Genomic DNA, 27,913 nt, shown 5'->3' on the forward strand with positions numbered 1-27,913 from the left:
ATAGACCTGCCTGTCCCGGAATTCACGCTGTAGACCCGGTTAGCCTCGAACTCAGAGATCTGCTTGCCTCTGTCTCCTGAGTGCTGAGATTAAAGACGTGCGCCACCACCGCCTGGCGATCGTTTTGATTTTTTTACTAAGTAACTTTATTGTATTCCTTTCTTGTAACAGTTCCACATAGCCCAAGTACAACATTGCAGAGGCTGGCCTTGAACACCCGCCTCCACCTTCCAGGAGCTGGGGATTATGGACGTGCGCCACCAAACCTGGCTCCGTTATGTTTTCTAAATTAGCACATTATCCGTTTGCCAGGCTTGGTGGCACACACCTTCAATCCCAGAACTCTGGAGGTGGAGACAGACGGATGGCTGGGAATTAGAGGCCAGACTGGGCTACCCAGAGAGCTGTAGGCCAGCCAGAGCTACTACATAGTAAGTCCCCTTCTCAAAAACGCATATTTTCTTATTTTTATCAGTTTTACCGAGAATTTGGCAAAAAGATACATTACTAAAGAGTTCATTTAAGACTGATTTCACAATTGTTAGCAGTCTTATATCCCAAATGGACTTAGAAAAAAATAAAGCCTCAAAATAGCCTAAAATTTAGACTTCAGTCTTGACCCTGTTTTTGCCTGATTGACAAGATGTAACAATCTGGAAAAGAAAAACTCTTTAGTCTGAGGGCCCTGGTCCAGCAGAACTGACTTGAAGTACTCTGAGGGCGCTGGTCCGGCAGAACTCACTTGAAGTACTCTGAGGGCGCTGGTCCGGCAGAACTCACTTGAAGTACTCTGAGGGCACTGGTCCGGCAGAACTGACTTGAAGTACTCTGAGGATGCTGGTCCGGCAGAACTGACTTGAAGTAACTTGGGTGACAGTGTGGGTTTCTTTAGGCTCATGTCTAAGGATGAGGTGCCAGGGATAGAATTAAAAGTCTTATTTCTGGGCAGTGGTGGCACAAGCCTTTAATCCCAGCACTCAGGAGGCAGAGGCAGTCAGATCTCAGTGAGTTCACGGCCAGCCTAGTCTACAGAGTGAGTTCCAGGACAGCCAGAACTACACAGAGAAACCCTGTCTTGGGGGGAAAAAAAAGAACAACAACAACAAGAAGAGGAGGAGGAGAAACATGTTTCTAGTATTTTCACCGAGTGTTTATGATAATGGAAAATATTCTTGAAGTTTGCATATTAAGTGAGGGTCCCTCCAGGGCATGTGGTACTCACCTGGAATCAGCATTCTGGAGCACAGGCAGGAGGATTTGACGTTTGACACCAGCCTGTCTACACGCTGGAAGAGGAGGGAGAGAAGAGCTGAGAACTGAAAATGATGTGGAAGGTGTGTTAGCCAAGTAGTGCTGCATCCTTTTCCCTCTTAAAGGCCATGTGACACCATAGCAACGCAAACCTCATTCTAAAGCCGCAAGAGAAGGATGTTAGGGCCTAGGGAAGTGACATCATCATCCAACAAAGGCTCTGTGAGTGTTGAGTTCACCCAAGAAGTTTCCAGAAGCTCCATGAAGCTGACCTAAGTTTGGTCCCCAGGTCCCACTGGTGGAAAAGAGAGCTGTCATCACAAGTTGTCCTCTGAGCTGCACACACACACACACACACACACACACGCACGCACGCACGCACGCACGCACGCACACACACGCACGCACGGGCACACACACACTTTCAATTGTTTTTAAAAAAGATTCTCAGGTCTGAAGAGATGGCCAGAGGTTAGGAGCACTTTGCTGCTCTTACAGAGAACCTGGGTTCGATTCCCAGCACCCATATGGCAGCTCACAACTGTCTAACTCCAGTTCCAGGAGATCTGATACCCTCCTCTAGCCTCCGGAAGACCAGGCACACACATGATGCATATACACGCAAGTAAGACACCCATAAAGTTCCAAAACTTCATTATTTTAAAGAGCACCTAGATTAATAAGATTTAAGCCCCTTTGCAAAGATTTACCAGGTGCTTCTCTGTGATGGACACCATGCTTGGCTTGTGCTGATGGGATCAAGCTGAGCTGCTCCCTCATTCCACCCCTCACCCTCAGTTTTCTGACTAATGTCTAGTCCTCCTCTCCAGGCAGCACCCTTGTTCTGAATTCCCTCCAGGGGAACCCATGTAGGTAGTTTTAGTTAAGTGTAAGAAGCAAAGCCATTGGTCTGCTAGGAATCCTCGACACCCTCTCTCACTCCCTGGACTTTAGAATAGAGCCTCACTGGGTAGTAAAAAGCATTCTTAAAAAATCCTATTGTGGGCCTTGAATAACAGTGGCCTCCATGGGCTCATAGATTTGAATGCTTGGTCACCAGGGAGTGCACTATGAGGACATGGGGGTGGAGTGGGTGTGGCCTTGGTGGAGTGGGTGTGGCCTTGGTGGAGTGGGTGTGGCCTTAGTGGAGTGGGTGGGGCCTTGGTGGAGGTGTGTTGTGGGATATTTGTACACTGTATGAAAATGTATTGCTGTAATTGGTGAGATAAAAGCTGAACAGCCAATAACTAGGCAGGAAGAGGTTAGGTGAGCTCCAGGGACAGAGAGGACTCAAGAGGAAAGGCAGAGTCACCAGTCAGACACGGAGAGGAGACAGAGGTGCTAGATGAAGAGAGGTAACGCCACATGGCAGACACCGATGAAAACCATGGGTTAATCTAGTTATAAGAGCTAGTTGAGACAAGCCTAAGCTACAGGCCAAGCTTGCACAGTTAATAAGAAGTCTGCGTGTTGGCAGCCCAAAGGAGTCTACAGAAGTATGTCACTGGGGTGTGCTTTGGACTTCAAATGGAGCCGCCTCTTCTCCAGTCCACCTTCGTGCTGACATGCTTCCCGCCATGATGATAATGGGCTAAACCTTTGAACTTCAGCCAGCCCCAACTAAACGCTTTCCTTTATAAGAATTGCCGTGGTCATGGCAGTAGAACACTGACTACAACACCTCTCTTTGGGGCTGGAGAGATAGCAGTTAAGAACATTCATGGAGCCGAGCCGGTGGTAACACGTGCCTTTAATCCCAGCACTCGGGAGGCAGAGCCAGAAGGATCTCTGAGAGTTCGAGGCTAGCCTGGTCTACAGAGAGTTCCAGGACAGGCACCAAAACTACACAGAAAACACAGAGAAACCCTGTCTCAAAAAACCAAAAAAAAAAAAAAAAAAAAAAAAAAAGAAGAAGAAGAAGAAGTAGTAGTAGTAGTACATTCACTGGCTGCTCTTCTAGAGGCACTGGGTTCAAAACCAAAACAAAACAGAAAAAGGACTTTATATAAAAAAGGAATATATATATATACATATATTTCTTTTTGTTTGTTTGGTTGGGTATTTTTGTTTTTGAGACAGGGTTTCTCTGTGTAGCCCTGGCCATCTTGGAACTAGCACTGTAGACCCTGCTGGCCTTGAACTCACAGAGATCGGCCTGCCTCTGCTTCCCAAATACTGGGATTAAAGGCATATGCTACCACTGCCTGGCCTAAAATCTCACTTTTGAAAGAATAATTCTCACTCTAGAAGCTACTCCAAAGGAAATGAGAATGCTATGATAATATTCAGATAAATAGGCAAGTACGTTAAATTTACTTACAGGCCTATTCTGTGCCTAAGGTAAAGAAAACTACTAGGCGCGGGAGGATTGGCTCAGCAGGAAGAAGTGCTGCCACCAAAGCTCGACCACCTGAATCCAATCCCTGGGAACCACGCTGTGGACGCTGAGAACTGACTTCTACAAGTTGTCCTCCGACCTCCTCATATCAGCCGGGACACATGTGCTTGAACACATACACACTAAATCAAAAGGAACATGTCTTAAACTGTTAACAACAGTAAAATACTAATCATTTGATAAGCAAAATAAATAAAGGTGTTAGGCCAGATGTGTGTGGTAGCACACGCCTGTAGCACTGAGAAGCACCCGGGGCTGAGGCAGCTGGTGAGTTTGAGGCCAGCTTAGCTTACACAGAAGGTCTCAAAAAATAACAAAGATTAAAGGTGCTTGTGGTTTGAAGGAGTGCGTCCCCCTCTGGCTAGGGTATTTGAACACCTGCTCCCCGTTGGTAGAGCCGTTTGGAGAGGCTGTGAGCCTTCAGAGGGTGGAGCCTTGCTGGAGGAAGTGCCACTGGGGACAGGTTTTGAGAGTTTGCAGCCTTGCCCACGTCCAGTTCACTCTCTCTGCTTCCTGTTTGCAGCTCAAACAGCGACCTCTCACCTCCCTATTCCGTGCCTTTCCCAACATTCCCCACTCTATCTGGAACCATAAGCTAAAATAAACTCTTTCTTCCATATCTCACTTTTGGTTGTTTTATCACGACAAAAAGTACCTGAAACAATGCTGAGTTCTATTATCAATGCTGAGTTCTATTATCAATGCTGAGTTCTATTATCAATGCTGAATTCTATTATCACTACAGCATGCTGGAGGAAGGCCAGAGGTAAACACATTCAAAGGTCACCCAGGCTGTGCCACAGAATACGGCAGAACCATTCTTCTAGGCTTGGAGCCAAGTGTGGTGGCACACACCTGGAATCTCATAGTCAGAGCCAGAGGCAGGGGAGCCAGAGTCCAAGGCCAGCCTGAGCTACATCTCAAGATTCCAAAGAACAAAACACCACAAATCCTACAACAAAGGTCCGAAAGCTGCGCAGCCAACAGCGAGTTATTCCAAGCTTCAGTTTACATTTGAAATGAAGACATTTGATAGCAGTAATCTCAGAGTTGTCCAGATAACTGAATCAGTATGGAGAACTTTCAACAGTAGCTGGTATTCACACAGTACTGACTCAGATGTTACTGTCAGAGAGTAAGCAGACTTACTGGAATCACTAAGGTTTTCTGTTGGTTTGTTTCTCTTGCAGGTGTGTAATTATAGGCCAAGGCTCTCAACTGACTGTCTTTATAAGCTGGGCAAGTTAGATAACCATTCTCAGCCTCAGTTTGCTCATCTGTAAACAGACATAATGGTATCTGAGTCACGGTCCTTCTCCAGTGGACACCCAGCAGGGCTGTTCATGACATTATATACACCATGAAGTTGTAAGCTGTCAATATGACACTCTATTTCTACAGAGTGAGGAGTATTTTATACAGACTGAACTAATGTCAAACACTGGAAGCAATTAGTATAAAAGTAATTTATTAAGGCATGGTGTACATGCCTTTAATTCTAGCACTTGGGAGGCAGAGGCAGGAGGATCTCCATAAGTTCGAGCCCAGCTTTGCCTACATAGCAAGCTCCAGGCCAGCCAAGGCTGCATGACACCCTGTCTCGGAAAACAGAAAGTACAGAGGCCAGCCTGATCTACAGAGCAAGTTTCAGGACAGCCAGGGCTACACAGAGAAACCTTGTCTCTAAGAACCAATAATAGTAACAATAATAATGATAATAAAAAGGTTTGTATAAATTACATGTGTTAATATTCTGACCCGCCCCTTGGGACAGCCCTGTGTCCTGATGTAAATGCCTGATTTAAGGAAAAACCCCACCCTTCTCTCTCTTCCACTCTCTCTCTCCATTCCCATGAGGTATGCACCCTCGACCCCCCCCTTCTTTCTGTCGTTCCCTCTTTATTTTTCTCTTCATCTCTCTATTACAATAAACTCATTTCCACACGGATGCAGCACCTGGATTGTGAATGAAGTGCCGCTGCCCACCGCTGGCCGGCCCCCACTACATCTGCCCAGCATGTTTTCCCTCACGCGTGGGACTCCCTTGTCTGGCCAGCTGGGGGTCCCCCACGAGCAATATCATAACAATATGTTGTCTCTATAAAAATTTATCTTTTATAAGTGTATAAGGGGCGCATGCTATGGTGTACACGAGGAGCTCAGGTCTCTCCTCCTACCATGTGGAACAGGGATTCAGCTCAGGTCTTCCTCACATTTGGTGGCAAGCACCTTTATGTGCTAAGCCTCATCTCAGCAGCTGTGCTGTCTCTGTTCTAAATGCATCCTAAACTAGACTAGACTCAACCTTCAGGCAAGAAGTGTTATACTTCCTTTGGATCTCAACCCAGCTCAGTGTTCAGAGATTTGTTTGTTTGTTTAGGTTTTTCAATCGAGTTTCTCTGTAGCCCTGGCCACCATGGAACTCACTGTGTAGACAAAGCTGGCCTTGAACTCAGAGATCCCCCTGCCTCTGACTCCTAAGTGCTGGGATCAAAGGCGTGCACAACTACCACCTGGCTCAGTATTCAGAATTTTAAGGTTCAAATAATGCACACTGGGTATATAACTGACTAAGGCTTATGCTCTAGCACAAAGTTAACATGTTTAAATTAGAATGTTTGTTTTTTTCCTAAAATCTGCCACTTAGAAACAAGTGGAACCTCCTTGAATTCTTTCAGAGAATTCACAGTTCACAAAACAAGGGGCACATGTTTTTATTTTTCATCAGGTGCTACTTATAGGCCCACAGCCACCCTAGTTACTCCTCTCCCAAAACACTTTCCTGCTTAGGGACACCAGAAGAGAAATTCATTATGTTCAAGTATTGAAAACAGGAACAGTCGATTCTAGTGAATACTTTTTCATCTGCAAATTGTCACAGTAAAAACACATTTGTATGTCATCTTTTTAGCCTTTCAGTAGTTCAAAAAGAACATGATTCTTGACTCTGACTTCCGCTGCAAGTCAGCGCTTCAGGGGAGGAAATACCCATGACTGTAAGTCCGGCCGGATGTCTCCTCTCCCTTGAGTTGTGTCTCTACTCCACATGCTCCTGCTCTTGTCCTGGAATCAGCCACCGAATGCTCTCGGTCCGGATGGTAGCATACATAATAAAACTAATTAAAAAGAATAAGGAAAATACAAGCAGCCAATCCACCGTCTTTACCAATGTGCTGGGGAGAGGGCCCATTCGGTCAGCCTGAGTCACCACCACGTTTTTCTTGGCTTCTATACCTGAAAGACAAATCAATTGTTTCAAATTAGAGAGAAAACACATCCAAGGCTTGTCTGAAGTATAAGCGTGACATGCAAACTGACAAGCGACCCTGAAATAAACACCGCGCAAGCGTATCTTGGAAGGGTTTCACCTGCGGTCAGAGTCATGTGTCCCTTGCCTTTCTTCCCAGGACATCAAAGGACCAGGAATCCCTCCAGCAGTTCAAAGCTAAAGCTCCAGAATTTCTACAACTCCTCAGAGCTTTTCTCTGTTACAGTGCCTTTTGTTCTCTTGAGACTAAAGCTCAACAAGTCAGACCACTCGCAAATGTTTCCACAGGTTGGTTTATGTTCAATTCAAGATGCCTTTAAATGAGTTATTGAAAGAATTGTTCCAACAGTTACCCCCACTGGGTCAGTGATCACTACAGATGCTGGGCACCTGAACTTCATCTACAGGCACCAAACACAATGCCTTTCTCTGCCCACACCCGTCAGGGATCCGGCTCAGGTCCCATTCCCAGCAACCTTGCAGTGCTCTCACCTCTGAGCTAATGAGGATCTCCGCTCTCTCGTGTTAGAAGGAAACTGAAGCCGGGCGGTAGTGGCGCACGCCTTTAATCCCAGCACTCGGGAGGCAGAGGCAGGCAGATCTCTGTGAGTTCGAGGCCAGTCTGGTCTACAGAATGAGTTCCAGGACAGCCAGGGCAACACAGAAAAACCCTGTCTCCAGTCGTCCTTCCCCTCCAAAAAAACTAAATAAATAAATGGAACACGCCACAATAGAAACAAACAAAAGCTAACCACACTCAACAGTGCAGCTGAATCTCCCAGCAACAACCCAGATGAAGAAGGTACACTCTGTGCTACTACTAACAAAACGTGCTCTGTGAGTTCAAGGCCAGCCTGGTCTGGTCTGCAGAGCAAGTTCCAGGCCAGCAAGAACTACACAGTGAAACCCTGTCTTAAAAAAAAAAAAACCTCGCCGGGCAGTGGTGGCGCACGCCTTTAATCCCAGCACTCGAGAGGCAGAGGCAGGCGGATCTCTGTGAGTTCGAGGCCAGCCTGGGCTACCAAGTGAGTTCCAGGAAAGGCGCAAAGCTACACAGAGAAACCCTGTCTCGGGGGGGGGGGGGGGGGGGGGGGGGGGGGGGGGGACACGACACCTTCCTCCTCCTCAGGGTGTTATTTCTACATACCTGTCTGATTGAAAATGAAGATCTTCAGTGTTTCCAGAGTTCGATCTGTATGATTAAACCTTGCCATTGGTTTAGCTCCTTGGAATAATAAAATGTTGGGGACAGCTACAGTGCCAAATCTGGTAGAAAGGCTGGAAGAGAAGAAGGCAGTTAAGTTAGAAAGCCCAAAAACACGCTTTCTCACATGATAACTCTGTATCGAACTTTTGACTTTTGGTCTGTTCCTTGCCACATCGTTATGGGTCAGGGTTAGGGCGCTCCTACACTGCCATCCAACGCAACTGCTATTAGCACATGGTTCTAGCCATGACCCAATGATTCCACTATTTAAATCCAGATGTCAAAACAACTCAGACCAGAAAATTCTAATTCATGGATAAAACATAGTGTGTCAATTTTCTTGACAGAAAAAAAAAAAATTCAAACTTCAGAATGGCCATCCCTCCCTCAAAAAAGATCAGCATAAAGTAAGCAATTCTTTGGCCAACTGGTGTAAAGGAATCCATGACTCAGCCTGCACACCAGTCTGTAGGATTGTTTCGCCCTCGCACAGACCAGTCCAGGCTCTGGCAGTGTATAACCTTTGGGAAAATTATTGAACCTCACTAAGCCTCAGCTTCTCCTGTCACTGAAGGATCACTGTTGGATGAGCAAGGTCAGTTTTGTCATTCAGACATTGGTATATGAATCAAACACATTCCAGGCCCTATAATGAAGACGTGTCTTCCATAAACAGGCTAAGGAAGGCAGCAAGGAAGATGGCAACAGCCTCTGGGAAGGGAGCGCAGGGAAGCATGCCAGACTTAAGTCCCGGAGTCTAGTGTATGCTTTGGAGCCGGATCACCATTGCTAGCCTTAGGCCAGGCCCTGTAGACAGTTTCCTAGAACAGACGGAAGAGTCACTAAGCTAGGGCTGACGAGATGGCCCAGTGGTTAAGAGCACATACTGCTCTCCTAGGGGACCCATATGGGGCAGCTCACAACTGCCTGCAACTTCAGCTCCAGGGATCTGACACTCTCTTCTGCCTCCACACACATGCAGATACTCACATACCATATGTGATGGCTAATCTTGGTTATCAACTTGACCACATCTGGAATCAACTAAAACGCAAGTAGCTGGACACACCTGTGAGGGATTTTCCTGATTGGATTATTTGAAGTAAGAAGATCCACCCTAAATATGTATAATTTGAGTTAAGAAGACCCACCCTAAATCTGGGCAGCACCTTCTGTTGGCAGCCTACATAAAAGGACATGGAAGAAGGACGCTTTGCTTTTGCCTGCTTGCCCTCACTCTAGCTGGCAAGTTCATCCATCCTGCTGTGGAGGCGTACATTCCTTCACTGATATACAACCTACTTCTTTGGAATTCCAACACAGACTGAAGGCCAGCTAAGATATCCAGCCTTGTGTATTGAACAACTATTAGAGTCTTAGGAGACAGCCATTGTTGGACTAGCTGGACCACAGCCTGTAAGCAACTCTAATAAATCCCTGTTTAATATATATATAGATTCATCCTATCAGTTCTGTTCCTCTAGAGAACCCTAACACACTATAAATTAAAAAGCAAAATAGATCTTTAAAAAAGTGATAATTACTAATTTGAGGAACAATTTATTTCTTCATAAAAAGAAAAAACACATATATTCTAAATCAATCAATCAATCAATCACTCAATGTAAGAAAATAAAAGAGAAGCCAGGCACAGTGACGAACAAGCGACAGTTGTACCTCCCACTGCTGCTCGGGTAAGAGTGCAAACCCACCGCTGTGCCCAAGAGAAAAGCGATTAAAAGCCCTGTGAACAGCATGAAAGAAATATAAACAAAGACAATATCGCTATAAAGGGATACATTCATTTATTAATATATTAAGTGTATAATTATTATAATATATTGATGCATAATTTGTAATATGCATGCAAGAGTAAATATAAGTGTGGTGGCTCACACCTGTAACCTCAGCACTTGGGAGGCTGAGGCAGGAGGACTACTGAGAATTCAGGGCCAGTCTGGGGTACAGAGTGAGCCTCTGTCTCAAAAAAGAAAAGAAAAAAAGTAAATGTAAATAGGTATAAAGAAAGAAAAGACAGGAAAAGAAAAAGAGAAGAAAACAAAGGGGCTGGAGAGATGGCTCAGTGATTAAGTGTGCATACTGTTGTTGAAGAGAACCAGAGTTTGGTTCCCAGCACCCACATCCAGTGCTCACCACTTCCTGTAACTCTCTCTCTCTCTCTCTGGGGATCTGACACCCTTTCCTAGCTTCTTTAGGTACCCACATACATGGGCACATGCACAAAGACAGATAATTTTTTTAATATTAAAAAGGGGGCACAGAGATGGCTCTGTGGTCAAGAGCACAGGTTGCTCTTTCAGAAGACCCGAGCTTGATTCTCAGCACCCAGTAGCCTCTTCCGGCCTCCATGGGCACGTACACAGCCATATACGTAATTAAAAATAAATAAATAAAAGCACTTTAAAAAGATGACAGTTTAAAAACAAAACAACCCTGACTAGACACAGCAAGCAGAGTGCTGGAAACGACACCGAAGGCGACTGCACAGAGACACCCTACCGTGACACCACCTGTGCTAATATTTAGTCTGGTCAAGACCAGACAAGGTCCTCCAGCAATGTCCCTGCCATCAAATGCCATATCTGCCACTCTTATACACACACACACACACACACACACACACACACACACACACACAGGACTATTTCATTAGGGACTTCTGGAAACTGACTGCCAGCGCTCAGAGGAACCTGAGAAGCAGCAGCGTTCACACCCTTCTCAAAGCCCTGCTGACCTTCCCTACTTGTAGCTTTTTGTTGTTGCTGTTTGGGTTTTTTTTTTCGAGACAGGGTTTCTCTGTGTATCCTTGACTGTTCTGGAACTCGCTTTGTAGACCAGGCTGGTGGCCTCGAACTCACAGAGAGAACTCACCTGCTTCTACCTCCCGAGTGCTGAGATTAAAGGCGTGCACACCACTGCCTGGCTGCCTACTTGTAACTTAACCAACAAGGGCCTCACGTGACCACAGCCATCGGCTGAAAGGGTGAGCCACAGGCCCACCAAAGATACCTGCTGTGCTGAGACGCATCCAGTGCCAAAAAGCCAAGAGTTGGAAATGCCCGAGGCAGAGAGTTAAAATGGGGGGCCAGGCTGGCAGAAAACCGGCACCACGGAGTGTAGAAGAGGACCAGTGTACAGTCACTACCATTTGGGTTTAGAAAATCCATAAGGTCCTGTAGAGAAAGAGAACAGTTAGAAGTGAGCATTAAATGTACATGTGCGGCCTAGGCAAGGAAGGAGGAAGGAACTCTTTAGGTTAAAGGACAGCATGGTCTCCGTAGCAAGTTCCAGGGCAGTCAGGGATACATGGAGACCCTGTCTCAAACACAAAGCAAAACAAGCAAAGTACATCTCTATGCTTATGAAAGGGTACCCAAGAAGGACGCCTCGCTGGGCGGAGAGGAGAAACACTGATGCCCTGGACCACTGTCAGGACTTGGAACCAGCGAACACAGGAATTGGCAGAAGAGCACTATGAATGCCAGGGTACAGTCATCTCCAGTGTTTTCTTAACTAGTCAACTCAGTACTAAGTACTCACAGCATATACAGAACACGGCCCAGGCCCAGGCCACAGAACTGTACATCACAAACGCTATGGTGTGGATCTGTTAAGATTTATTTTGCTAGGTGGTGGTGGTGTGTGGTGGTATTGTGTTCCCCAAAATATTGTGCACCCTAATAAATTTATCTGGGGTCAGAGAACAGACAGCCACTAGATACAGAGGCTAGAAAATGGTGGCACTCATGCCTTTAATCCTAGCATTCCAGAGACAGAAATCCCTCTGGATCTCTGTGAGTTCAAGGCCACATTGGAAACAGCCAGGCATGGTGACACACACCTTTAATCCCAGGGAGTGATGGCAGAAAAGCAAGATACATAAGGCGTGAAGACCAGGAACTAGAAGCATTTGGCTGGTTAAGCATTTGGCCTGGTTAAGCATTCAGGCTTTTGATCAGCAATTCAGCTGAGACCCATTCTGGATGAAGACTCAGAAGCCTCCAGTCTGAGGAAACAAGACCAGCTGAGGATCCGGCGAGGTGAGGTAGCTGTGGCTTGTTCTAGTTCTCTGATCTTCCAGTTCTCCCCAATAACTGCCCTCAGGTTTGATTTTTATTAATAAGAACTTTTAAGATTCATGCTACAGTGGTGCACACCTTTAATCCCAGCACTTGGAAGGCAGAGACAGATGGATCTCTGTGAGTCTGAGGCCAGCCTGGTCTACATAATGAGTTCCAGGACAGCCAGGGCTACAAAGAGAAATCCTCTCTCAAAAAACAAAACAAAAAATGATTTCTTTTTATTCATGTGTTTGTGAGTGTATGCAATATATATATTGCACACAGATGCCCATGGAAGCCAGAAGAAGGTATCAGATCTCCTGGAGCTGGAATTACAGGCAGTGTGAGATGTCCATCATGGGTGTTGGGAACTGAACTTGGGTCCTCTGGAAAAGCCGCAAGCATTCTTGTTGGAGGCTTACTCCTCAGCCTGTGGAGTTTGGAAAATAGCTCCAACATCAGAAGGTAAGCTCTAGTGGGAGGTCATAGGTCACTGGAGCATGCCTTTGATACTGTTGAGTCTCTGCTGCTTGTCTGTGCACCACATGTGTGCCTGGTGCTTGTGGTAGACAGAAGTGGGCATTAGACCCTCTGGAACAAGAGTTACAGATGGTTGTGAGCTGCCATGTGGGTGCGGGGAATTGAACCCAGGTCCTCTGAGCCATCTTTCTTGCCCCTGGAGCATGCCTTTGAAGGGGATTGTTGGACCTTGATCTCTTTTGTTCTTTCAGTCACAGGGTTTCATTGTGTAGCTCTGGATAACTTGGAACTCACGCTACAACACCAGGCTGACTTCAAACTCTGAGCGATCCACCTGCCTCTTCCTCCCCAGTGCTGGGATTAAAGGTGTGCGCCACCACGCACCTTGATCTCGTCATTCTCTTTTTACTTCCCCATCCCCAGGAGGTGAGGTATTTTTCCAACATGTGCTCCAACCACGGTATGCTGCCTCACCACAGGCACAAAAACAATGGAGCCAAGTGATGACTCCAAAACTGTGAGCCAAGCCGGGTGGTGGTGGCGCATGCCTTTAATCCCAGCACTCGGGAGGCAGAGCCAGGTGGATCTCTGTGAGTTCAAGGCCAGCCTGGGCTACCAAGTGAGTTCCAGGAGAGGCGCAAAGCTACACAGAGAAACCCTGTCTCGAAAAAACAAAAAAAACAAAAAAAAAAAAACTGTGAGCCAAGAGAAGCTTCTTCTCTTTTTAAGTTGATTATCTCAGGTAGTTGTTTCAGTAGGAAAAAGATAACACATCAGACAGTTCCCAACTGTCATCTTGGCAGAGCTAAGCTCACTGTGTACGGCCCAAGGTCAGTGCCATTCAAGGGAGCACTGTGTCTGCCACCAGCTGTTGAAGCTATAACCCAGCCTGCTTGGTCATATGTGGGACATAGCAAAACAGTCCTGCATGGCGTGAGGACAGTGTTTAGGAGACACTCTGGAGGGAATGTGAGCCAGGCTGACCCCAACCCATGGAGAAGCTTCATGAATTAAATATACCATGCCCTCTATGACACTGAGCCGTCATGGCTCCCAGAGCTAAGGTTTGTTTCTCTCATGTAAGCAGGCTGATTGCAGCCTGCTCTTCTGGCTTCTTAACCATCTACAGAAACTGTCAGCCATTATTCCAGAATACCCTTGGGGAATCATCATTTATCTAAGTATCTGGAAATGTGGCTGGTTTGGGACAATGGTCTCACTCACTGTAGAACAAACACTAGACTCTCATTCTTTAGAGGAAGAGAACTTCGTCACTGTAATACATGTTCCAGCATAGATACTCAACTGTAGTTTTGGTTATTCAGATTTTCTTTTCTTATAAAAAGATTTATTTTTATTATTTTTTAATCGTGTGTGTATCTGAGTGTGGGCATGTGCAGCTGAACACAGGTGCCCAAGGAGGCCAGAAGAGGGCACTGGATCCCCTGGAGCTAGAGTTACACGTGACTGTGAGCCATCCAGTGTGAGCGCTGGCAGGTGAACCTGAATGCTCTGGAAGAGCAGAATGCTCTCTCTTCACCTCTGAGTCATCTCTCCAGCCCCTCATTCAGATTTTTAAGAACATTTATTTTTTGGTGGTACTGGGATTGAACCCAGGGCCTTATACACGCTAGGCAAGTGTCTGTCACTGAGCTAGTTCAGCTCTAGAAAAAGAAAAATGTTGTGATTATGATCCCAAGCACCTATCTGTTCAGTAGGATGCTTTTGAGACTTAGTGGTAAATTATCACAAGAATGACTAGCTTCTGGTCACCTAAAAAACATTTTTTCAGAGCTGGAGAGATGGCTCAGCAATTAAGAGGACTGTTCTTCCAAGGGACCCAGATTTGGTTCCCAGCACCCACATTGCAGCTCACAACTATCTGTAAATCCAGTTCTAGGGGATCCAACACCCTCACACAGAGTATATACAGGCAAAATACCAGTGTATATTTAATTAATTAATTAATTAATTAATTGATTAATTTTTAAAAATCTGTCTTTTTTAAGATAGCAGGCTGGAACACAGCTCAGCTGAGAAAGTGTTTACATGGACAAAGCCCTGGGTTCAATCCCCAGTACCTCATAAAATTAAGTGTCATAGATCAGGCCTGTGACCCCAGCACTCAAGAGGTGGAGGCAGGAGAATCAAAGTCTAAGGTCATACATAGGTCATCCTTTGCTATAGCAAATTCAAGGCCATCCTGGGATACTTGTCAAAATACCTGTCTTTACTGAGACCTGTCAAAAGGAGCAGCAGCTAACTGCACACTGAACTCAGCCTTCCGAGAACTGGGATTCCAGGTCTGCACTACCAACCCAGTGTCGAATAACAGACTGCGGTAATAGTCTTCTTTTTCCTCTACACACCGCTGAGAGCAAGTCACTTGCACTGCAGCGACGTTCAACATCGTCCTCATGTGCAGTGGACAGAGATGAGGCTGAGGGTGGCGGCACCCTCTGGTGGCACTCAACTAAGCCCAGGCGAAAAGCAGCCTGGGCAATGTCCATCTGAAAGTTAATGAGTACTAGAGTGTTAAATCATAAAGTGAGTTTGGAGAGACGAAGGAGTGACACAGAGACAGACAGACAGACATTATTAACGCAGGCTTCCTACCTGGGACATGTTTAAAATCTTCAAGGTGAAATTCTCTAGCCCGGTCACATTCCTCTCCTCACAGTTCACCTTGGGGGACTTGAGGCTGTCGGTGCTGTTGGCATCCTCGGGGGCTACTGGCTCAGCCTCCGCCGCTCCAGGCTCAGGGTAGTACTCCTCTTCCCGCTCCGAGAAGCCGCCCGCACCGTGTAGTGCGAAGAGGCTCTCCTGGCCACATCTTGGGTCCTCCTCTCCCAGGGCACTGCAGGTGCCATCTCGGCCCTCAGCGCTCCGTTGGTCCTCAGCTGCACCGGGAATCACCGACAGCACCACCACGGGATCTCCTCGAGGACCCGGCCCCGGCGAGGCCTCAGCAGGCTCTGCCACCCTCGCCTGGTCCCGAGGGCCCTGCGCAGCCTCCTCTTTATGCAGGTATAGGGCCCCGACTTGGAGAGCTGGGCCAGGCTGCTGTTCCCGCCATGCGCGGCCACTCTCCTCTGCAACTGAAGCAGGGCAGCATACTGTCATATCTGATTCGAAAGCAAATGAACCCTAAAGACTTACAATTATCTTCCAAAATACCCCAGTGGAGAAAAAAAAGTTTCCATTTTCCTATCAGAGGGCCACCCACCTTCTCCATTTATCGAGACCATAGTCAGGGATGCTGTATTGATAGATGCCAAGTAAGAAGATAAACACAGAACATAATAGAAACCTGCAATTTGCCACATAACGTACAATTAAAAAAATAAACAAACAAATAAAAAACCTTCAGTGAAGACCACCAGTTAGGAAAAGATAACAGAGACACTAAGAAAATAATGGATGGTGGCCCACATCTCTAAACCCAGTATTTGGTAGGCAGAGGCAAGCAGATCTCTGTGAGTTCCAGGCCAGCCAGGGCCACACAGTGAGACCCTGTCAAAAGAGGGGAGGAGGAATTTCTTCTTTAACCTGACAGACTGATTGCAGCTTGAGCCATGCATAAAATGATAATTACTGTATCACTAGTTTCAAGTAAATTGCTTGGGAAATAAAATTAAGATGGAGGGCACTGGGCCCATCCTTCCAGGAAGCACCACCCAGAGTCTGTAACTTGCCACCATTCAGCCTTTCTCAAGAGGCTCTCTGATGGAAGAAAGAAAGCCTAATGAGGAGGGGCCAGAACAGGCTGGGGCTGAGGGGGCAGCAAACCCGAACTTCTTAAAGGCAATCCTTAGCATGCTTTCGTAACAAATGAGAAGATGCCACCAATGTGCGGGAAATATACAGGATGCTGTGAGGAGCAATGAGAAAAGATGTACTGGGTCCTAGCACATGAAAGCCAGTGATGGTAGCTGGGGGTGCTTACAGTTCAAAGAGATGTAGAAGTACTGCAACCAAGTTCGAGTCCCCGGGAAACACAACAGAATCCATCCACTTTCCCCGCTCCACTAACACCGCTCAGACCCGGCTACAGCCACCTCCCATGTACAACTGCTGTACTGACCCATCTCCCAGATCTCCTCAGCTCATAAAGCTGCTCCTCACTGCAGCCCAAGTGGAACTAGAAGTTGGACAAAACTCTTCTTGCTTCTCCCCAATAGGAAACATTTTCAGTGACTTCCCCTGCCCTGTGTGATTTATACTCTATACTGTCTGGTCTCTGGTCACTCCCACTGTCCTCGACCAGCCTTGGACCATTCCTGAGGATGGTTTCTCAGCTAAGAAAGTCCCCTACTGTACCTCTTCACCTGCAGGTGAATCCAGTATCCTTCAGATGGCGGCACTAAACTTCTCTTCTACAAGGGCATCTATCCTAACCTTTAGACCAGGGTAAGCAGTCCCCAGATGGCACCCAATGTCCTGGGGCTTACCTTGATGTATTTTCCACCCTTATAATTCACTTAATAATTTGTATTCATTTGATGTCTGCCTTGCCCTCCAGATAGAAAGGCAGGCTCTCTACTTCGTCTAAGCCTTCCCTGCTCACAGGGAAGCCCAGTAGTACAATGCATATGATGCATGGGAAGACTCTGACAATGGGCTGGATGTGGTGAATCATACCTGCAATCAGTAATAGGGAATCTGAGGCAGGGGGATTTCTCTGACTTCAAACTAGGATGGGCTGCATTGTAAGATGGCTCTCAAACAAACAAACAAGAAAAAAAAATAACAATCTGCTATCTGACCGCCTAGTAAAGACTAGCATAGGATCCTGGATCTCAAGAGCAGGTGTTCACTCCCATTCCTAGGCTCCTGGGCAGCACCCCAAGCCCCAGGTACCCCAAACCCCAGGTGCTAATCCATCAGTAGTGTCTGCTGTGGGGAAAAGGCTTCATATTTTCAGCCACTCTGAGAAGGAACCAGCTGGGATGGTTCCTTTATCCTCTGCCTATATCCTAGCCACGCGAGCAATGCCCTACTCAGTTGGGACTATCCTCAGGGTCTGCATGGATGTATGAATATATATTTTGCAATGAGCTCAAATGACTACGAACCCTGGAAAATCTGAGAATGCAATGAGGGACTATCAATGTGTGCACCGAATGTAGAGAAACTAAAAGTAACATTGTTTTGTTTCTTTTCCTTGTTTGTCCTAGGGTCTTGTGTAGCAGAGGCCAGCTCTGAACTCCTGGTCCTGCCTCCACCTAAGCAGTGTTGGGATCACAGGCCTGTGCTGCCACATCTGGCTTTTAAAGCGATATTAAAGAACTCCAGGATCAGGATGGCAGAGGGAAAGCCAGGTACCACTCCCACATCTCACGGCTGCTGCAGCAGAAACAGTCTAGAGCCTTAGGACAAATACACAGGCCAAAGAGAGCAGTTTGCCAGTATTGCTGCTTTCCGGTGAGGGGCGGAACAGGCCTGTAATAAGCCCTAGGAAAGTGGGCCAGGGGAAGCAACACTCTCACCATTTATCCCTCGTCCCAGTGCCTTCCAAAGTCGAGAGCCTATTATCCTATACACCTTCCTCACTTTTAAGGTCAGTGATTAAATGGAATGAAAATACAAAATTCTGGCTGTGAGATCTGGTAGACATGGCTTACACCTTGGCCCTGTAACACTGACATGGGGTTTTCTGGTTCTGAATCTCAGTTTCAGGTTAGACATACACAAGTGGGAAGGATGAGGTCTGTAGTCCCAGCACTGGGCAAGCAGAAGGCTCACCAGTCTGGGGCCAGTCTGGGCTGTCTCAAAGTAAACAACAGCAACAACAACAAAAAATGCTTGGTGACCACAACACTTGGGGGGGCGGGGGAGAGGGGGTGCTGGAGAGATGGCTCAGCGGTTAGGAGCACTGGCTGTTCTTCCAGAGGACCCACATGTCAGCTCACAACTGTCTGTAACTCCAGTTCCAGGGTACCCGACACCCTTATGTAGGCAAAACACATGCACATTTAAAAAAAAAAAAAAAAAGCCAGCTAGGGTTACATGAAATCCTGTCTCAAAAACATCAAACAATAACAATTGGTGTTACTATGAATCGTCTTTCTCTGTGCTCAGCATTGCCTCCTTACAGGACATCCCCAGGGAAGGAAAAACCTTTTTCTGTTAAGAAATAGACTTTAATACGGGTGGATAAAAGAGCCATCAACTTAGGTCTCTCTCTGCTTCCCACTCTAGGCCCACAGAGTGGATTCCCTTCCTCACTAAAGGGGTCCCTATATGCTCGGGCCCCAGGAATCTGCTGTTAGTTTTCCGGTCTTTCCTTCACGCAGATACCTACTGAGCAAAAGTGGCCATCTTCAAAAAGTGGTCCAGCAAGATAGACTCCAGCAAGAACGCTGAAGTCAGAGAGACTTCAGGCTCGGATATTTACCAGTTAAGTATGAACTGACAAATTGTTTATCGCCTCCGAGCCACGGTATATCCAGCACGTGAGACGACAGTATTAACAGAAGCTGTCTCCCGGCGCTGGTGGAAGAAGGACGTGATGATGTAGAGCATCACGCAGAGCTCTGGGATTCTAAGGCCATAACAAAAGTCAGGTATTTGTTACGAAGAGGTTAATAATACAGTGCTCATCACCAAACGGTGGGCCTCGGCAAGCGCCTAACACTCCCTCGGGTCAGCGGGCTGGGGGGCTGAGCAGGCTCGCCTCCACCCGCGCCGCCCCGCGCCGTCCCGCACCGCACCGCACCGCGCAGCCCCGCACCGCCGGCGGCCCGCCGGGGAGCCGCGCGTCGCCCCACGCAGCCGCCTTCGCCCGGCCGGGTCCGCACTCACCGTCCAGGCCGCGGGCCGGAAGGCCCAGCACCCACAGCAGTACTTGCCACCAGCAGAGGAGGTGCATGGCGCGTGACATGGAGCCGCGGCCACAGCCACCGCGGTGGAAGACAACCGGCGCACGGCAACGGGAGTCGCGCCCCCCACCCCAGCGAGGCTGAGGGAGGAGACCTGAGAGCGCAGGCGTGGCTGCGGGTCGCCATCTTGACTCCTGGCGGCCGCTGCAGACGCCATCTTGGAGTCGGGCGGTTGGCTTCTGGCCAGTTGTGGACGACCTGTACTGGAAGCCGCTGTGGGAAACACCTACCAAAGGCTTGGATGTTTTCGAGGTCAGAGCAGGGCTCCAGCAGATGTCAATCGTCCCCTCCCATGTCATCTCCTGGCTGCTTGCAGCACATACTGCACCTGCCAGCCCAGAAGCTTGTAGGTGCACAATGGAGGAGGAGCAGAACCTTGGGAGGCCGCAGTTTGTCCGATCTATTACTTCACCATGCTACACTAGCTTATGTTATCAGACAGAGGATAAATCCAGTTAAGTGTGAATTTCATATAACTGCTAAGTTTCTACAATATATTCTTCTTGTAACTGAACAGCCTATCATTTACTACATCTGGCAAGTAAGGTTTAATTGGTTAGTTGGTTTTAACACTGGGGCTCTGAGGATAATACTAAGAGTATGACACTTACGCATGCTGAGTACTTTGAACTAAAGGGCAGTGGAAGGCCTCTTTAGAAGCACCTTCAGAACCAAGAGGCGTGGTGGTTCATGACTAAAATCTCAGCACTAGGAAACCTGTGAGGCAGGAGAATTACTGTGGGTTCCAAGCCCATCACGGCTACATGAATTCCAGACCATCCTAGTCTACAGAGTGAGACCCTGTCTCAAAAAAATGAGAGAGTAAGAGGAGGGGAGAGAAGGGGAGGGACAGGAGGCCTCGAGGGAAAGATGGCTTTGCAGTGAAGAGCACATGTTGCTCTTGTAGAAGGCCAGGGGTTACAAGCCAAGGTCTTGGAACTCTGAGTCAAGGAGCAGTAATACTTAGCTTGGTGCCAGCTACTGTCACTCAAAGCCCAAGGCAATAAGCCTCTGGCCTGAGGACTTAAGAGCTACACGTCTCAGGCGTCAAGTCATGGAGCCAGACCTGGATCAATGGCTCACCTGTTAAGAACAAAGTACCAAGGTTTGATTCCCAGCACCCACATGGCAGCTCACAACCATCTATAACTCCAACTCCAGAGATGCAACGCTGCCTCTGGCCGCTATCAGTACCAGGCACTAACATGGTGTACACACACACACACAGATGTAGCATGAATCTTAAAAGTTCTTATTAATAAAAACAAACTGGGGCCAGTTATTGGGGTGAATGCTGGAAGATCAGAGAGACAGAACAAGCCACAGCTAACCTCACCTGGCCAACTTCTCAGCTGATCTTGTTTCCTCAGACTGGAAGCCTCTGTGTCCTCATATCCGAATGGCTCTCAGCTGAACTGTGCTGCTCAAAACCTAAAAGCTTAATCAGCCAAATGCTTCTAGTTTCTGGTCCTCATGCCTTATATACCTTTCTGCTTTCTACCATCACTCCCTGGGATTAAAGGCTTGCTTTCTGGGATTAAAGGCGTGAGTCACCATGCTTGGCTGTATCCTTGAACACATGGATTTCTGCCTCTGGAATGCTAGGATTAAAGGTGTGTGCTACCACTGCCTATCCTAAGTATCTAGTGGCTTTTCTGTTCCCTGACCCCAGATAAGTTTATTAGGGTACACAATATTTTGGGGAACACAATACCACCACATATGCAGGCAAAACACCTATAAACATGAAATGTAAATAATTTATTTTGGTTTTTCGAGACAGGGTTTCTCTGTGTAGCCCTCACTGTCCTGGAACTCACTCTGTAGACCAGGTTGACCTCAAACTCACAGAGATTTGCTTGCCTCTGCCTTCCAAGTGCTGGGATTAAAGATGTGTGTCACCATCACCCAACTTATAACTTTTTTTTTTGAGACAAGGTCTCACTATGTTGTTGTGGAATATTAAGATATGTTACAGCTGGGCGGTGGTGGCACACACCTTTAATCTCAGCACTCAGGAGGCAGATCCAAGCAAAACTCTGTGAGTTCGAGGCCAGCCTGGTCTACAGAGTGAGATCCAGGACAGGCACCAAAACTACACAGAGAAACCCTGTCTCGAAAAAAAATAAGAAAAAAAGATATGTTACATTTGTTTATGCTGTGGAACATTTGTTTTAATGATGCAAAGATGTGTTGTATTCTTTTTATGTTGCATTGGTTTGACTCTGTGAAGCTGTGTTACTGTGCCTGTCTAAAACACCTGACTGGTCAAATAAAGAGCTGAACAGCCAATAACAAGGATAGGCGGGGCTGTAAGAGAAAACAAATAGAAGGAGAAATCTGGGAGATCAAGGAGCAAGAAAAGAAGAGGCCAGCCACATAGCCAGACACAGAATAAGAAGGAAAGAAAAGCGGGGCAGTGGTGGCGCATGCCTTTAATCCCAGCACTCGGGAGGCAGAGCCAGGCGGATCTCTGTGAGTTCGAGGCCAGCTTGGGCTACCAAGTGAGTTCCAGGAAAGGCGCAAAGCTACACAGAGAAACCCTGTCTCGAAAAACAAAAAAAAAAAAAAAGGTAGACAGGATAATTTAAGGTAAAAGCTGGCAAGAAACAAGCCAAGCTAAGGTTGGCATTTATAAGTAATAAAAAGCATCTGTGTGTATTTATTTGGGAGCTGGGTGGCAGACCCCTCAAAAGAGCCAAATAGCAAAGAGTAAAGAGTGAAAACAACCAACAACACTATGTAACCCTGGAATTCACTACGTAGGCCAGTTTGGCTTATGAACTCACAACATCTGCCTGCCTCTGCCTCCAATGGGATTAGAGGCATACACCACCATGGCCAGCCTCTTTTTTAAAAGATTTTTATTTTATATAAATGTTTTGCCTGCATGTACATATGCATACCACAAGTGTGCTTGATGTCTGAGGAGGCCATAAGAGGTTATCAGATCCCCTGGAACTGGAGTTACAAGCAGTCATGAGCTACCTGATGTGGGTGCTGGGAATTGAACCTCAATCCTCTGCAAGAGTGAGAAGTGTGCTTAACGTCTGAACTATTGTTTGTTTTTGCTCTTTGGGGGGCCCACCACCCAGCTCCCAAATAAATTCACACACAGAGGCTTATTATTACTTATGAATTCCTGGCCTTAGCTTGGCTTAGTTTCTAGCCAGCTTTTCTTAACTTTAAATTATCTCATCTACCTTTTACCTCTGGGCTTTTCTCATTCTCTTACTTCTGTAAATCTTACTCTTACTCCATGGCTTGCTATATAGCTGGGTGGCTAGGCCCTAGAGTCATCCTCCTTCTCTGGCTACTTTCTCCCTTTCTTTTTTTCCTTCCAGATTTCTCCTATTTATTCTCTCTGCCTCCCAGCCCCACCTGTCCTTTCTCCTGCCTTGCTATTGGCCGTTCAGTTCTTTATTAGACCATCAGGTGTTTTAGACAGGCACAGTAACACAGCTTCACAGAGTTAAACAAACGCAACACAAACAAAAGTAACACACCTTAAATAATATTTGGTTAGGCTGGCAGGCCAGTGAGCTTTCCAGAATTCATCTGTCTCCAGCCACAATACCAGTGTTACAACCATTCATGACATGCATAACTTTTGCTGTGGGCGCTGGGGACACAAGCTTGGGTCCTCATGCTCTTTTCTACCGAGCCCTATCTGTAGTAACATTTTCTTAAAAAATATTTCATCTAGGGGGCTGGAGAGATGGTTTAGTGGTTAAGAGCATTAATTGCTCTTTCAGAGGTCCTAAGCTCAATTCCCAGCAACCACATGGTGGCTCACAGCCATCTGTAATGGGATCAGTTTCCTTATTCTGGTATATATATAAAATATATGAATAAATAAATCTTTAAAAAATAACTAAAAACATTGTAAAAAAATTATTTCATCTATAAAATGGGGGTGAAATACATAGTATCATGTGGCTCTGTAAAATCGATGAGCACAGGGCCTGGTGCACAGGAAGCACGTCAAAGTAGTAGCTGTTGCTAATTGGATCATGCAATATAGTACAACTAAACTCTCCTTTTGCCCATCAGACAGAATGTTAGATCAGACAAATGCATCACTAATCTGACCCCAGGGATAAGTCTTATAGTCATGCTTTTACCATGGTAAGTCCTCAAGTGTGTTCAGGGGAATCTGCAACAAAGAACAGATGAACCAAAAGGCTTGAGTTCTAGAGTTTATCTACAATCATTTCATACAGCCTTACTGTCTCCCACACTTATTTACAATCATTTCATACAGCCTTACTGTCTCCCACACTTATCTACAATCATTTAGTACAGCTTTACTGTCTCCCACACTCATCTATAATCATTTAGCACAGCCTTACTGTCTCCCACACTCATCTACAATCATTTAGTACAGCCTTACTGTCTCCCACACTCATCTACAATCATTTAGTACAGCCTTACTGTCTCCCACACTCATCTACAATCATTTAGTACAGCCTTACTGTCTCCCACACTCATCTATAATCATTTAGTACAGCCTTACTGTCTCCCACACTTATCTACAATCAGTTCATACAGCCTTACTGTCTCCCACACTTATCTATAATCATTTAGCACAGCCTTACTGTCTCCCACACTCATCTACAATCATTTAGTACAGCCTTACTGTCTCCCACACTTATCTACAATCATTTAGCACAGCCTTACTGTCTCCCACACTCATCTACAATCATTTAGTACAGCCTTACTGTCTCCCACACTCATCTATAATCATTTAGTACAGCCTTACTGTCTCCCACACTTATCTACAATCAGTTCATACAGCCTTACTGTCTCCCACACTTATCTACAATCATTTAGTACAGGCTTACTGTCTCCCACACTTATCTACAATCAGTTCATACAGCCTTACTGTCTCCCACACTTCCCCCATTTTATCTGAAGAGTGTGGGAAGCAAATAGGACAGAGCACTGGAGGAAATATGAATTCAGGAGATGGGGATGGTTCCACTCACATGTGCATTCCAGCCTGTGCACACCAGTATCACTGTGACCTCCCGTTTACTGTGTCCTTTCCCCCTCCAGTTTTACTGTGTTTTCTGTGTTAAAGGTGCGTTAAGTGTTCAACAGGTGCGATGTTGTGCTGGTGTGTGTCAACTTGACACGAGTTATAGTCATCTCAGGGGAGGGAACCTCGGTTGAGAAAATGCTTCCATAAGATTGGGCTATAGGCAAGCCTCTAAAACAGTGGTTCTCAACATATGGGACATGACTCCCTTGGGGGCCAAACAACCCTTTCACAGAGGACACCTAAGACCATCGGAAAATACAAAATATTTACATTGTGACTCATAACAGTAGCAATGGGGAGGGGGTCAACCAATTGTGGGTGGGGCCATCCCTGGGGTTGATTCTGGGTTCTATAAGAAAGCAGGCTGAGCAAGCCATGGGGAGCAAGCCAGTAAGCAGTGTTCCTCCATGGCCTCTGCATCAGCACCTGACTCCAGGTTCCTGCCCCAGTTGAGCTACTTGATGTGGGTGTCAGGAACTGAACCTATGATGGATGCAACAACAAAAGTATGTGCTCTTAAATATGGGACCGCCTCTCCAGCCCCATTTGCTTTCTTCAGACAAGCTCTCTGTGTAAACTAGTGGGCTTCAAACTGTTGCTCCTCCTTGCCTTGGCTTCTCATGTGTTGTGACTGACGATGTGAGAAACATAGCCACCAGAAACAGAAACTGACAATAAATAGTTAGTCCTGGGTTGGGTTTCCGGCTCCAGTGGTGGAGCACTTACCTAGCATGTGCAGAGCAGAACCAAGCACAGAAATGTGAAGTCACCACCTTCTGTTTTATAGATAATCAGATCATTTCACTTTGCAATGGAAGATCCTTAAAGATGATCTGAATTCATTTCATAAATGTTGGGGAATATGTTCAGCAATTTTTTCCAACTTTATCACTTTTTGTTTTGATAAGATTGACTCAGTGTTCTCATTTTGGATTTTAGTTTATGTGTACTGATGTGTGCCTTTGTGAATTTATGTGTGCTAGATATAATGTAGCTGACTGTGGAGGGCTTAAGACCCCCTAGAACTGGAGTTACAGGCAGTTGTGAGTCCCTTGATGTTGCCCTCACAGTTACAACATAGATTAAAATGAACTCCTTTAATAATTTGTTATTTGCCCAAGTTAGTTACTATGAGACTACACAGTGAGCTCCAGGTTGGCCAGCACTATGGCTACTTAATGAGACTTTGTCTCACACGAACATGTTACTCCAATGTGACACACTAGGAAACAAAACTTCCTGTTTAGGTCACAAAGAGGATTTCAACAAAGCTAAGGCTAGAATACTAACCTGAACTCAAAACCTTTTGTACCATGCCGTGTGAATCACCACCTCACTTCAATGCTATGCCACACATCTGGATTGTCCTCCAAAGTCCTTTGTAGTAAGAGCTTGGTCCCCAGCTGGCATTGTTGAGACAGAATGATGAAAGAGGTCTCCTGGGAGGTCTTTAGTTTAGTGGAGGTACGCCCTCAGTGGGTACTCCAAGGCCCTGTCTTTTTCCCCTTCCTTCTCTTCCTGGCCACGTGAGCAATTTAGCTCTATCAAATAATCCCTGCAAGAGATGCTGCCTCAGCATAGGCCCGAAAGCAATGGAGCCAATTGATCGTGGACTGAAGCCTCCAAATCCATGAGCCAAAGGAAACCTTTCTACATTAGAAGCTTGTCATCTGGGGTAGCTGGCACAGTGGCAGAAAGTTAATATATGTTAATAATTGTAAATAATAGCTTTTATAAACATCACATTCAAATAAGCTAATTTCAGACTTGAACACTGGTACATATCTATAGTCCCAGCTTTAACAGGACCACTTAAACTGAGTGGTGGTGGCGCATAACTTTAATCCCAGCACTTGGGAGGCAGAGGCAGGTGGATCTCTGAGTTCAAGGCCAGCCTGGTATACAGAGTGAGTCCCAGGATAGTCAGGGCGGTTACACAGGAAACCCTGTCTCAAAAAACCAAAAACCAAAAAAATTTTTAAAAGATCACTTAAGCCTGGGAATTTGACACCAGTGAAGTAAGAACTTGTCACAAAATAAATTGGCTTAATTTATACACTAATGAGGAGCCTATAGGGAGGGGTTTAAGATTACCGGAGAAGATAATCTCTAAGAAGATTAAATCTAGGGAAGGATAAATGTGAGAAGGTAAGGTGAGCACCCCTCCCGTTACCAGAATGAGTGAGAGCAGACAAGCTGTTTTCTCTGCAGAGAAAGTGGCCATGGCAGGATCCGCCCTCATGCCTGCAAATCCCAGGCCCAGAAGCAGGATAAACTCAAATTCAAGGTAGTGTACACAGCAAGTTTGTATCAACAAATGAAAAACAAAACAACACTTCTTAAAAGTGTGTACTGGTTACTTTTTGTAACAAAACACCATGGTCAAAAGCTTGGAAGAAAGAGTTCATTTTGGTTTATAGGTTCAGAGGGAAAGTCCATAATGGCAACAGGCAGCCAGTGTAGGAGGCTGAGAGGTCACATCTTCAAGCACAAACATGAAGCAGGGTGATCAAACTGGGAAATGAGACATAGCATACACTCTCAAAGCCCAGCGCCCACTGACGTACTCCTTCCAATAAGAGGTCCAGGGCTGTAATCTGAAAAGGAACAGGTTGTTACTAGTGGTGGGGTCTGGGGTGGTCTGGACAGGGTTTCCAGGGTATCTTACTCAAGAATGAAAGGTACAGAATGTGTAGTAGCAAAATTACTTTATTCAAAGCAACAGTACAGATTAGAAAGATTATTCCCCGGGGATTCTTTTTATGGAGCTTAAAGGAGGGAACGGCTGGTTCCTAAGCGTTATGTATGGGTGGTTTTCTATGTTGATTGGCAGATTATTCTATAGCCATTTCTCTACTTCTCACATATTCCCACACGCATCTGACTTTAATCATATGCATGCCCAATTATGCACAGGCATAAGATGGCAATAGGGGATTCTCCCTGAAAATCAACTTCAAGACTGTTTGCTTTATTGTAAATACAAACAAGCCAGTTCAGGTAGGAAGATTGGCTTTTCTGCCTGCTTATTGGGACATTAAGCTAAGTAAAACTCAATAGACTCTGTCCATTTGTGACAGTGTAGCAGGAATCTTAACAGTTCTTATTAATAAGATGAAACCTGAGGCCAGTCATTGCGGTGAACGCTGGAAGATCAGAGAGACAGAACAAGCCACAGCTAACCTCACCTGGCCAACTTCTCAGCTGATCTTGTTTCCTCAGACTGGAAGCCTCTGTGTCCTCATATCCGAATGGCTCTCAGCTGAACTGTGCTGCTCAAAACCTAAAAGCTTAATCAGCCA

At 46.2% G+C, this 27,913-nt stretch overlaps 2 protein-coding genes across 3 annotated transcripts in view; both read right to left on the reverse strand.

Annotated features, from left to right (window-relative positions):
• The window catches only part of Pcbd2 (pterin-4 alpha-carbinolamine dehydratase 2), a 52,126-nt gene extending 49,920 nt beyond the window's left edge, over positions 1–2,206 (reverse strand). The window contains exon 1 of the mRNA XM_059262255.1: positions 1,962–2,206. Within this exon, the coding sequence (XP_059118238.1) occupies positions 1,962–1,988 (27 nt within the window). The 5' untranslated portion in view covers positions 1,989–2,206. The remainder of the gene's footprint in view (positions 1–1,961) is intronic.
• Positions 2,207–6,347: 4,141 nt separating this feature from the next.
• On the reverse strand, positions 6,348–19,653 carry Txndc15 (thioredoxin domain containing 15). Of its 2 annotated transcripts, none has more exons than XM_059262837.1 (5): positions 19,491–19,653; positions 15,303–15,778; positions 11,155–11,318; positions 8,065–8,195; positions 6,348–6,883 (listed from the first exon to the last, which is right to left on the reverse strand). In XM_059262837.1, the coding sequence occupies exons 1-5, from the start codon at positions 19,567–19,569 to the stop codon at positions 6,687–6,689; spliced, it is 1,047 nt and encodes a 348-aa protein (XP_059118820.1). In that variant the 5' UTR covers positions 19,570–19,653; the 3' UTR covers positions 6,348–6,686. The 2 variants fall into 2 exon arrangements, with proteins under 2 accessions (XP_059118820.1, XP_059118818.1); XM_059262835.1 differs by having other exon boundaries at positions 15,303–15,784.
• Between the last annotated feature and the right edge of the window lie 8,260 nt (positions 19,654–27,913).

Source organism: Peromyscus eremicus, chromosome 5 (genome assembly GCF_949786415.1).
Source record: "Peromyscus eremicus chromosome 5, PerEre_H2_v1, whole genome shotgun sequence".
NCBI classification, from domain to species: Eukaryota; Metazoa; Chordata; class Mammalia; order Rodentia; family Cricetidae; genus Peromyscus; species Peromyscus eremicus.

What these genes read in the sequence shown, in the direction of transcription:
- Txndc15 (XM_059262835.1), bottom strand. Translation starts at nt 19,569, where the DNA reads ATGTCACGCGCCATGCACCTCCTCTGCTGGTGGCAAGTACTGCTGTGG. An exon ending in TCCGGCCCGCGGCCTGGACG is followed by an intron (nt 15,785 to 19,490) that starts GTGAGTGCGGAC and finishes GCCCTGCTTCAG; the next exon opens with TTGCAGAGGAGAGTGGCCGC. An exon ending in AGATTTTAAACATGTCCCAG is followed by an intron (nt 11,319 to 15,302) that starts GTAGGAAGCCTG and finishes CTTTCTCTACAG; the next exon opens with GACCTTATGGATTTTCTAAA.